General features: G+C 51.4%; 1 protein-coding gene across 6 annotated transcripts in view; it reads right to left on the reverse strand.

Annotated features, from left to right (window-relative positions):
• samd4a (sterile alpha motif domain containing 4A) overlaps positions 1-12,622 on the reverse strand; it is a 48,148-nt gene that overhangs the window by 16,497 nt on the left and 19,029 nt on the right. For 2 of the 6 annotated variants that reach the window (XM_030378136.1, XM_030378135.1), the window contains exons 3-6: positions 8,400-9,113; positions 2,919-3,335; positions 902-1,011; positions 317-403 (exon numbers count right to left, since the gene is read on the reverse strand). In XM_030378136.1, coding sequence (XP_030233996.1) covers positions 317-403; positions 902-1,011; positions 2,919-3,335; positions 8,400-9,113 — 1,328 coding nt within the window. The remainder of the gene's footprint in view (positions 1-316; positions 404-901; positions 1,012-2,918; positions 3,336-8,399; positions 9,114-12,622) is intronic. The other 4 variants (XM_030378138.1, XM_030378139.1, XM_030378141.1 and 1 more) reach the window with 4 other exon arrangements.

Consider the following 12,622-nt stretch of genomic DNA (forward strand, 5'->3'; position numbering starts at 1 on the left):
TCCCGGTCCAGGATTAGGTGTTCCCGTTAGTTGTCATCTCAGAAATGTCACACTCACTTACTGACGCACTCACAAGCATTTGCACTTACACCTTGAGGACGAGGAGCTAGGGCGAACCAACCACGGCAACGAGCTAATCTCAATCTCTTATCCCTGAGAAAACCCGGTCACACCATCGTTGTAGTGGAGCTTCATGTGTGTGTAGAGGAAGAGGGGAACATGACCGGAGTAACCACACAGAATCAATAAGACATTATCTTATCTTGTGGTGAAGGGGAGCACTGATGTGTGCGTGTACGCGCGAGGAGCCACTCACCTTCTCCAGGCAGCGCAGCAGGTTCTGCCTCTCCTTGAGCTTCTGAATGCTGATCACTATCTTGTGGCGGGCTCCTTTGGTCACCTGCTGCAGGGAAGGGATACGAGGCAAGCGGTGAATACAACGTCGATAAACTGAAACAGAGGATATGGTGAACACCACTTCCCTTACCCGGAGGCAGTAAAGCCACTTCCAGCAAACTCTGACAACGCCTTTTAAAAATGATAACCAAAGGATACAACCTGTATTTTATCATGTTACATGATAAAGATTATGCAGATGAGATTATCCACCTCGAATTTGCATTTTGAGAGGCGTATATGCCATTTCTAACTGACATCCACAACCTATGCATACGTCAATCAGTTTAACGTTGGCAGCCATAACCATAAACATGCATCGGTGTTGACACAGATTGAGCTTATTCGAACCATTGTGTCTTACACCCTGTTCTACCACGGTCTGAAGAACTGTTGAGCAAGAGATGACTGCCTCTAGTGTGCGTGTGTTTCTATGCGTGTGTGTGTGTGTGCATGCGTGCGAGCGTGGTAGTGTGTGTGTGCGTGTGCGTGTGCGCGTACAAACCTTTGACTCGAGCTGCTGCTCAGTTAATGACATCATCTCGTCGTAGGTCATGGTGGAGAAGAGAGCGGCGTACTTGTGGAGGCGCAGGCTCTTGAGCCAGGCGGGGACGTCTGAGGGACAGCAGACAAGAGGGACTTTAACCACAGGGGGGGGGGGGGGGCACTCGGTTCTCCCCCACTGACCCACACGGAGCCCGGCCTTGCCAAACCGGGGGCCCAGATACAATAGAGTGGGAATGGACGGGTGGTCCCTGTAATCTGTCCCCGCAGGCACGAAACACTGAAAACGGTACGAGCTGAACATGAATACTAAACTGAGACATGTCACTGGAATCGGAAACTGCCCTGGTGAGTGCAGAAATCTATTCATGATATTCTTTTACAGTGTTGCTTTAAAGGAGACAGTGGTACAATTTGCAGATGATGGAACCCAACTGAATTGTTTTTAGTATTTTACGTCCTGGGGAAAAGGACAGAGAGTATCAGGAGTAATTAACAATGGGACTGACCACAGCTATATATACTTAACATCCGATCATATTAACTTTTTGGATATCTTAAACAACACTAAGCATAATAAACTATATCAAGTACAGGCATTTGGTAAGAATCCACGTTAGAGAGCAGAGTTTCCAATATCCGTGTTTGTATTAATTATATGCAACACACGCTTGACCCCTCATTCACTTGTGCTGGCCTCAGCTCATCTGAAGTGCTTACTAATGCTTAGCTGGTTCCTCCTCCCTTCTCAAACAACGCCAAGAGCCCTTTTGATTCATGCCGAACAGCGTGCTCCCCGGCACATTGCGGCTCACAGTCATCGTTGTGCTGATTAAGCCTTTCTCCTGCTTTGACTCGCCCATGAATTCACTGCTTGTTCACAGGCTTGTGTGTGTGTGATGCATAATCTGAGTCTGTGTCTACACAACGAAAATATGTGGACATTTTATATTTCATTCTCGGCTCACAGGATGTAGCGCTAAGCAGGCACTTTCTGGGCTGGTTTTAACATAGTTTGGCCTGACTTCTACAAGTCGCACGGTACCCTTACAGAAGGCTCAGCATGTATAATTTATCGGGCATGTATTACTCATGGGGAAGACATATATTAATATATAAGGGGAAGAGTAAAGGGAACTTTGTTTTGATCGTACAGAAAACAACCATTATATAGCCTTTAATAATAGAGTTGTCTCCTTTCCGGTTGGCGCTGAGCGAGAGAGCCGCCGACCAAAGTTGAGAACGGCGAAAGAATTTCACAAGTGTGTCATGAAGAGAAACGAGTGCGGGGATATAAAAGCCTGGAGCCTGGTGAAAGGGGCCTGCGGGGTCAAGCGGCGTGCCCTCTGTCAGACTCCCTCGGCTGGATCCAGGGCCTGCCACAGCCCCCCGGGGGCTGCTGGAAGTCTACCGACATACCACAGCCACAGACACAGAGGGGCTCATGCATTGGTCTTCCCTGATGGGGTCGGTTTAGCTCAGGAGGTAGAGCGGGTTGACTTGTAAGTTACCGGATGGTCGCTAGTTCAATCCCGAGTGTTGAGGTGTCCCTGAGCAAGACATCTAACCCTAACCGCTCCAGACAAGCTGGCTGTCGCCTTGCATTGGTTGACGTTGGCGTTGACGTCGGTGTCCGAATGTGTCTATGAACCGTTCGGATAAAAGCGTCTGCCTTAGGTGGATGAATCAACTCTGCACAGCTTCCCACTCTCATGATCTCTCATCGAAACCTGAAGGAAATACTGCAGACCTCTCATGCACACATTCACACACCGAAGGTGGTGTCAGCCATGCAAGGCGACAGCCAGCCCGTCAGGAGCAGTTTGGGTGAGTTGTTTTGCTCAGGGACACCTCGGCACTCAGACTAGGAGGAGCCGGGGATCGAACCAGCAACCTCCCGGTTACCAGCCAACCCCGCTCTACCCCCTGAGCCACATGCCTCACCCCTTCACGTTACGTGCTTTCGAGACGTAAAGGGGACGCACTACTCTCAACCCATGCGTCAATCACTCATGTACCGGTCGGCCCTCGTCCGTCCGTCTGCCTGGGCGGCCTGTCCCTCCACGACTCACCCCTCACGCCGCTGCCCTCCTTGCGGAAGGAGGCGCGGTGCAGCGAGGAGGAGAAGGAGGAGAAGGAGGAGAAGGAGGAGGAGGGGGGGGCCTCCTCCAGTGTCTCGCTGCCCCCGCTGCCCGAGGAGGCGATGCTGCTCTGCGGGGAGAGGGGCGCCTGGTGGCGGCGGTGGAGGTGGAGGTGGTGGTGGAGGAGGTGGTGGTGGTCGTCCAGGGCCGGGCCCCGGGTTGCGCGCAGGTCCTCTTGGGACAGCCAGATGGGGCCTAGGGATTGGCTGCCGGGGCCGCTCATGGGAGGAGTCAGGGAGATCGAGCGCTTCAAGGGAGAGTGCAGCTGGCCGCCGCCGCTGCCGGCCGTCAACACTGCAAGACAAGCAGGAGAAGGCCCAACCGGTTAGAGAGGGCTCGGCCGGGGCAGGACAGGGCCTACTGGGACTACTTAGCGACCTACTGGGACGCTGCTGAAGCTAGGGGGAAAGCACAGTCGAGGCGGGCGTCTGACCTTTTGTCTGACACGGCTTGTATTGTATTGTCATCGATATCAGTGGCGGAAGTCAAACGAGTCCAGGGTGTTTGTGACTGACGGGGGACTTCCATGGCAGGGGGCAGACACAAGCTCTATCTAGGTGAGGTGAGGTGGCCGAAGGCAGCCACCCTGGAGCTTCCTTGAGGCCTCCTCCCTACAAAGGTGGGTCAGAGGTGGTTGTGTGGTTGTGATTGGCTCCTCTTACTAGCCCTCGGCGCAGCCACAGGCAGGACACACACCTGGTGTCGGGTAAGTGAGTGTCATGTTGCCTGGCAGTAGGAGATCTGTTTGAGATAAACATGGAAATCACCTGGGAAGAAAGAAATGCAGATTCGCTCACGTCACTACGACGCTAATAAAACGACTTTCCATACAGAAATGCCGCATGACAACTGGGTTAGATTCCTCTTGCTATTGCTCCTGGCTCGGTTTTACACGAAGGTCTGCATCGATGGGATTGGCCGGTCGTGTCTGTGACGGTTTGTGTTGACGTGCCAGCCTAGCGTCGCTACCATGACAACCTAACAACCTATACTCTGAATAACGGTAATGCTGGTGACATCGATATAAGTTCTGTGTTGAATGTTGTGGAATCCGCTAGGGTTTTCACCACAGTTCTTTCATAGAGGCTTGGTCTTTTCCCCCCACAGTGTTGAATATCCCTGAAAGGGGTGGAAAACCCAGTTGTAGGCTGAAGCGGGGGGAGGGTGTGTTTGTGTACGGTTGTGTGTGTTTGTGTACTGGTGTGTGTGTGTGTGTGTGTGTGTGTGTGTGTGTGTGTGTGTGTGTGTCGGTGTGTGTGTGTGTGTGTGTGTGTGTGTCGGTGTGTGTGTGTGTGTGTGTGTGTGTGTGTGTGTGTGTGTGTGTGTGTGTGTGTGTGTGTGTGTGTGTGTGTGTGTGTGTGTACTGGTGTGTGTTTATGTACTGCTGTGTGTGTTTGGGTACTGGTGTGTGTGTGTGTGTGTGTGTGTGTGTGTGTGTGTGTGTGTGTGTGTGTGTGTGTGTGTGTGTGTGTGTGTGTGTGTGTGTGTGTGTGTCAGTGTTTATGTACTGCTGTGTGTGTTTGGGTACTGGTGTGTGTGTGTGTGTGTGTGTGTGTGTGTGTGTGTGTGTGTGTGTGTGTGTGTGTGTGTGTGTGTGTGTGGGTGTGTGTGTGTGTGTGTGTGTACTGGGGTGTGTTTATGTACTGGTGTGTGTGTGTTTGGGTACTGGTGTGTGTGTGTGTGTGTGTGTGTGTGTGTGTGTGTGTGTGTGTGTGTGTGTGTGTGTGTACTGGGGTGTGTTTATGTACTGGTGTGTGTGTGTGTGTGTGTGTGTGTGTGTGTGGGTGTGTGTGTGTGTGTGTGTGTACTGGGGTGTGTTTATGTACTGGTGTGTGTGTGTTTGGGTACTGGTGTGTGTGTGTGTGTGTGTGTGTGTGTGGGAGGGGAACTCATCCGGGCAGCGAATAAAACAACTCCTCACACCCAACAGGTAGGCCTTTCTCTCCAGGCCGGGTCGCCTCTGCATCACGGAATATTCCAGAGGCCGGCGTGGAACGGAGCGGAGGAGGTAAACAGAACAAAAAAAATAAAAACAAGATGGAGAGCAAAAAGGAGGGCTTTATATTGCCGCGCCACCGACGGCGCGAGGCAGGCGGACGCCTCTCCTATATGCGGCGCTCTCGACGGCGGCGCTATGTATAGGACCTCACGGGCCCTGTTTAAAATAGGCGCCCAGCTAACATTACAAGTCCCTAAATATTAGCCATTTTCCCTAAATACAGTCTGCCACAAAGGACGCCTTACAAGGGGTGGGCCAGGGGGGGCATGCCGCCGCCGGGGCCCGTTACAGGGCCGCTGGTCCCCAGGAGGGGGGGGGGAACTCACAGGTGGATGGCCGGTTGAAAGTCACACCCCCGGGTATGACAGCATGGAGCCGACCGGCACAGCTGGGATGGACCAACTGTAATGCGGAAATAGCCGCGGTAGCTTATAGCCGCGCATCAGAATAGGCTGGGTTCGGTTTTCCAGCGGGATGCCGGGATGGTTGGTCGGTTGGTGTCGCTACGGCTACGCTAACGTACGGTTAGCTCCAACTGTACGGTCGCTGCTTCACAGCTAGTGGATGTTTAAACGTGATTTCCGAAGTCAGACGTACAAAGATATCATTAACCTCATAGCATAATTAATATTTTGAGAGTAATATTTTGGACAAATTGTGACAGCTAACCTTACGCTAATCTCCTAACGCTGCTGATTCACTGTGCCTCATTGGCTGTATCCTAAGCCAATCAGACTCCTGTTTACATTCCATAATCACCATCTGCCTGAGTCATCTATTGGAATAACTTAGGCAATTCTTACACTCAACACAAGATAAGCCTTAAAATATGACTTTGAATCATGCTAGGAGGCTCAAGATATAAACTAATTTATGAGTTTCAATATTTTTCCGAACTGAGACCTCGCGCCGACGGCGACAGATCTCACACCAGATATGTAAAACGATATTAGTCATTTGAGGCCGTATAAAGACGGGGGTCTCGTGTGTGTGTGTGTGTGTGTCTGGCGCCAGCCCCAGGGGTAACTCCAGTTTAACCAGTTGTGAAATCACATCTTTTGTGTGCGGTGGGCCGTGTCCCCCCAGCCGTCCAAAATAAAGTGGATCTCGCCGCGGAGCCCAGAGCCCCGAGACCGGCTTTAGATGCGTCTTTATTTATAAACTCTCAGCTGCTTCCTTCATCTCCCCAGAAAGAAACACAGAGCCCTTACATTCCTTTCTGGAAATATCCTGCTCCAACCAAAGTTATGTTTCAATTTTAAACAGCTACGTCTGCGTAGGAAAACCCACGTCTCCCAACGTTTAATATTTTCATATTTTTAAGTCTCTGGTCTGCTTTTTGCTTTTTATCTTCTGGGTTTAAGAATGAAAGTGCTTGCATACATTTCTTCACTGGATGTTTATAGATGATAGATTATGCATGAATATAAATTATTAACTCAACACAAGGTAAGTATTATCCAAGTCCTAGTCTGGCTGAACGGAAGTGGACAGCGTCTATTGCCTAGCGTCGGATTTGGCCGCGACTCCTCCCCTTCCGGTTGCTCCCCCTCAAACTCAGAAACTAGGCAGTATGGCGAGTTTTGAAGAGGACTTTGACGGCGCTGTAAAGTTGGCATGTTTGGCTCTCTCCGTCGAAAATTGCAAAGAACTGCAAAAGATTTGCTTGCAGCATTGGCTGAGGAAGAAAGATGTTCTATTCTGCATGGACACCGCTGCTGCTTCCCGGGCTTAGCCCCGCCCTAGACGATTGTGATTGGTTTAAAGAAATAAAAACAGGCCCGCCCAGTTTCCCCACGGATAGACGGCTCGAGGTAGCGTGGCTCCAGGCCATTCTACTTGCTGTAGTTTGGGCGGGCTTTGCGAGACTATCCAAGTCCTATCCTCTTCCCTGACCGACAACAAGACAAGCTTGCGCTCTTGTAAATCAAGTCAAAGAGCCTGATCTGTGACGGCTCATCACAGCAGACATGGCATCAAACGGGCACAAACACTTTCTTCAGTTGTCCTACTGCTTCCGTTGTTGGTTGCCATGACACCGTGGCCTCTATCCTGGCAACCACAGACTCCCTATGAAACAAAGGCTAGACATTCCTACTTAACAAAACCACTTAACAAAGCCACTTAACAAAGCCACTTCCATGCCAAAAGGTGACCAGCAGTCTGTCTGTCCCTGATAAGGGTTAGGGTAAAGGGTAGTCTCGCAAGGCCGGACCAAACTACAGCAAGTAGAATGGTCTGGAACCACGCTATTTAGAGCCGTCTATCCGGGGGGAAACCGGGCTGGCCTGTTTTTATTTCTTTAAACCAATCACAATCGTCTAGGGCGGGGCTAACCTCGGGAAGCAGCAGCGGTGTCCACACAAAATAGTGCTGGGGGGGGGGGGAAATTATTTTGATGGAACGTCTTCACGTTCAGAGGCTGTCAGAGAGGTGGCTCAATCCCAACCGCCAACGCCACAAAAAACGATTAAAGATGTATGTGAAGATCCTTTTATAGTAATATAAAAGGACACAATATTGTGTTTACAAGTCTCCAAGGTCGAACTGAACATTACGCCTGCTGGCTCGCTGCACACAATAGGCCACGCTTTATCTATACAACTTTTGCCATAGCCTGTGGGAAAACAGGCAAGAACATCTTTCTTTCTCAGCAAATGCTGCAAGCAAATCTTTTGAAGTTCTTTGCAATTTTCGACGGAGAGAGCCAAACATGCTAGCTTTACAGCGCCGTACAACTGCCTAGTTTCCGAGTTTGAGGGGGAGCACAATACGGGAACGCCAGCAACAGGAAGGGGAGGAGTAGTGGTGGAATCCGACGCTAGCGCTATCGACGCTGTCTATTTCCGCTCAGCCAGACTAGGTTAAGGGTTGACCTGGTTATTGATTTTTGTTTGTAAAAGAAAAGACAAGCAACGATCAGGAAAGCTGTGTACAAAAAGTTTGCTGCTGGCTACACTTCCTAGATGTGATGAAGGCCAAATGAATACAAATCAACAGTAGAGAGAGAGAGAGAGAGAGAGAGAGAGAGAGAGAGAGAGAGAGAGAGAGAGAGAGGGAGAGAGAGAGCGAGAGCGAGAGAGAGCGAGAGAGAGGGAGAGAGAGAGGGAGAGAGAGACATACATACAGAGAAAGAGAAAGAGAGGGAGAGAGAGTGCGTGTCTTTCCCTGATAAAAGAGTGGCCAAACAAACACAAATCCATTACCAGGCTTAAAATACCCTTAAAAGTGACCTTAAGGGAAAGACCTTATTAACCATGAGGGAGGGATCAGAGGGGTTCTTAGAGCCAGACGCAGCGCAGCCTCACGCAAACAGTACACACAAATACACACAAACAAACAGCCCATGGTGTACTCACGGGTGCTGCCCCCTCCGCCGATGCCCAGCGTGTTGATGGTGGCGGGCACGGAGGAGGACGGGTAGAGGGACAGGAGTCCGTTCTCACAGCCGCCCCCCTGCTGGGGCTGGCCGCCCTGCCCCTGGTGCCAGCCGCCCAGCCCCGAGTCCCGGGACCCCTGCCAGCCGTTGAGCCGGTCGTCGGAGCCGTAGCGCTGCTGCGCGTGGTGCAGGGAGTACAGGTTGCCCAGCGACGACGACAGCGAGGCCGTGTTGTTGGTGACGGACGAGGAGGACGAGGACGACGAGCCCGACGACGACAGCGTGGACGGGGGCGTGGTGTGCTGGTGCGGCGGGGCGTGGTGCTGGTGGTGGGCGGCGGCGGCGGCGGCGGCGGAGTGCGCCTGGTGGTGGAGGGACAGCCCCCCCGCGCCAGGCGGGGGCCGCTCCAGGGAGTCGCCCCGGGCGGCGGCCCGTTCCTCCAGGTGGTTGAGCCAGAGCGCCAGCGCCGAGCGGTCCTCCAGGGACGTGGCCGGGTGGATGAGGGCGTAGGACAGCAGCTGGCGGGACTCCTCCAGGTGGCGCCCGTGCTCGATGGTCTGCGCCAGGATGCGCGGCAGCAGGCGCATGTACTCGGTCTTGGCCTCCGTGTTGCCCGGCTTGAGCAGCGGCAGGTGGGTGAGGACCAGGGAGATGACCAGCTCTCTGGGCTCGCTCTGCCACTGGCTGATCACCACTGGAGGGAGAGAGGGAGGGGGAGGGAGGGGGAGAGAGAGAGAGAGGGGAGAGAGAGAGAGAGAGAGAGAGAGAGAGAGAGAGAGAGAGAGAGAGAGAGAGAGAGAGAGAGAGAGAGAGAGAGGGAGATAGAGAGAGAGAGAGAGAGAGAGAGAGAGAGAGAGAGAGAGAGAGAGAGAGAGGGGGAGAGGGAGAGGGAGAGGGAGAGAGAGAGAGGGAGAGAGAGAGAGAGGCAGAGAGAGAGAGAGAGAGAGAGCGAGAGAGAGACAGAGAGAGAGGGAGAGAGACAGAGACAGAGACAGAGAGAGAGAAAGAGAGAGGGGGAGAGAGGGAGAGAGAGTTTAGCAGGCATATTAAGTACAGCTCGATAAGCCCAATAGGGTGTCAGCCTGTATGTTTATGCATCTTATACATTCGAGATCCCCCTCCATGGAGAGAGTGATGAATGCCTATTATTTGGTATGCCGAAAGAAGAGCAACAAACTAGTTAGCTCACTTTTATAAAGCTAGTTCAACGGGGCAGAGGTCAGAGCTTCAACGACTGCACTTTCGCCCGCGGTTGAAGACAGAGAGACCCGTCGCGATGGAGGTGCAGCAGGCGGGTATTCCTGCCCTGTATGTCCAGCTCCTTCCTTCGGTACATCTGTACTAACAGCAGCCGAGGGGTCGCTCTAAACTTAACCAGCAGGTCACGGAGCTCTATTGTCGTACTGGGGGCCTGAGGAGACGGTCCCTATCAGCTGGGACCAGCAGCTATACATACATGCATACAGGTCGGGTCAAAAACTGTGGACAGTTACACAAATAGCGAGGGAGGATGCAACCTTAGCACAGCTTTACATCCTGTTTCGGCTTTTGAAGGTGGATGCGTGCGTACGTGAGCACATGCGTGTGCTTGCTCCATTTTTGCCCTTGCCATTCCGTCGCCAGGTCCGTAACCCTCTTACTAATTTGGCAGCAAGGCGCTAAATTCAACCTCGGAGGTGAGACCAGGAAATAGATCTGCCACCGGCCCCCCCCCGACGCCACCACCAGCACCACCTCCTCCGCCCCTTTATCTGATGATATCTCAATGTCACAGTCTATTTACTCTGCCAGGCGCTGCCCTGACCGCGCCACCTCTCTGTGTGATCGGCACTGCGGAGCAGCCATAGGTATTGTGATTTGATCGTATCGTGAGAGTTGGAAAAAAGCTAGACAGAAAAATCACCCAATGACACACACACACACACACACACACACACACAGACACAAACACACACTTACACGCATTTACACATAAACTCACTTATAATCATACTGACAAACACACACTCATACACACTTACACACGCACACACATTCAAACCCGACCACACACACACACTCACACGCACCCAAGCACACATGAACACACACAGACATTAACTCATACTCATACTAATTATACTTACAAACACACTCACACACACACACACACACACACACACACACACACACAACCACGCTCACACACACACACACACACACACACACACACACACACACATACACACACACACACACACACACACACACAGACAAACACAAACTCATACTAACACTCACACAAACACACACACACACACACACACACACACACACACACACGTACACACACACACACACACACACACACACACACACACACACACACACACTGGCAAAAAGGAGAGCCTGGGGTGAAATGTATCATGGGAGACAGGGAGCCACCCCACCCCTCTCCCATGATGACATCATCGCTCATTCCTCATGCAAAACAGAACACGGACATAACAGAAAGTACAGCTCACTTTCCAACCGTTTAAAAATGAACCAGAATCCCCTATAGCTTGCGGCCTGCTGAGGACGTTATGGCGAGTGTGTCATCACGCTTTGAACGTAAACGTTTGAAAAGCGTGTGTTTAACTTCCACAGACGTCAGGGAAAATAGATTTAGGTGAAAAAAGACGCACACATGAGGTCAACGTTTACATGAACTCATTCGGCCGAGACCCGTGCATCCAGAGCGACTTAGAGAAGACTTAGAAGAGGCTGAGAGTCGTCAAAGCCTCAGCAGAATTGGAGCAGCGACAAAAGAAAGAGTGCTGCACCAGCAAGTTCCTACCAAACAAGGGGACCAACTACAGACTAGCCATAGGAATCCAAACTCCAGTAGGAGAACTGAACACCAATGGAAAGGACTTGTGTAATGCTGAAGTTGTTTTGACATAGTGTATCAATTGCCTCCAATATCCACACTTTGGTGTGCAGAAATGGAAGTTGTACTTTTCTTCTGAAAATGGTAAATGGACTACATTTATGTCTGGCCACTCACAGCACTGTACAATATCGCCTAACATCCACCCATTCATGCACACATTGATTCACACACAGACGGCGGAGTCAACAATGCATGGCGACAGCCAGCTCATCAGGAGCAGTCAGGGTGAGGTGTCTTGCTCAGGGACACCTCGACATTCAGCTAGGAGGAGCCGGGGATCGAACCGCCAACCTTGTTACATGTCAACCCACACTTACCTCCTTGGCTAAGCCGTGCCTGTCTGTTAACTCCTCTTACAGATCAGCAGCAGCCAGACGGTAGGACGTAATACTGAACAGTCCCTCTTGAGGGGGATTCCCCTCGCATGAGCGCCAAAAGATCCCCGGTATGGACTCAGAGTAGGTGGTCATATCTTACACCACAAGTATAACATAACAGTGTATTCTCAAGGTTTCTCCCTTGCTAATTCACAGAGTTTTTTCCTGCTCTCGGGGGGCAAGGGTCAGTGGGGATGTCATACATATATGTCCTGTTAAGCCCGTTGAGACAGTACCTGTGATTAAGGGCCATACAAATACAAACAATAGTACTAGAATTGTATTCGTTTATCAGTGTACCAGCAAAAATCTGGCGTGCAGGGACAGTCTGAGCCCAATCAGAAGCTCTTTGAACATCGTTTCACGGAGGTGTTTTCAATTTGGATTTCCCTGAACCAGGACAGCCGTGAGAGCAAAATTACACCTGGAGAACATCAAGCCACTTCAGGCTTGTTGACCCAGTCCCCTAGGGTCAAGAGGTCACGTGGTGGACATCAGAGCCCTGCCTCTTACCCTCTGAACACACACGGAAGGTTTCCCGACCAAACAAGAGGGTCAGCTCACAGCCAGAACCCTAGCAGGGTCAAAGGTCGACGGCTGAGACGACATAGACGGTTACATCGGAGGTTTTGTATCCTGAAAGCTACGACACACACAAATACACAAATATCTTCTCCTTAATGTATTCAAATCACGTTAAAGCAGCTCAAACGTATTCTCGCTACCAGACCGTTCGAGGTGTCATTCTCTTGCCTGCTAACCAAGTAAGCTCCTCATTACATGCAGAAGCTAACCTCTTCAGACCCACGTTTCCATTAACCACCTGTTTTAGGATTCCCCACGAGGAACAGAAAGCGGATCATGCGACCGCGGTCTGTGCTCTGCGTTGGCTGATAAGGACAAAGTTGCAGT

The sequence above is a fragment of the Gadus morhua genome, chromosome 14 (assembly GCF_902167405.1).
Source record: "Gadus morhua chromosome 14, gadMor3.0, whole genome shotgun sequence".
In the NCBI taxonomy this organism is placed as follows: Eukaryota; Metazoa; Chordata; class Actinopteri; order Gadiformes; family Gadidae; genus Gadus; species Gadus morhua.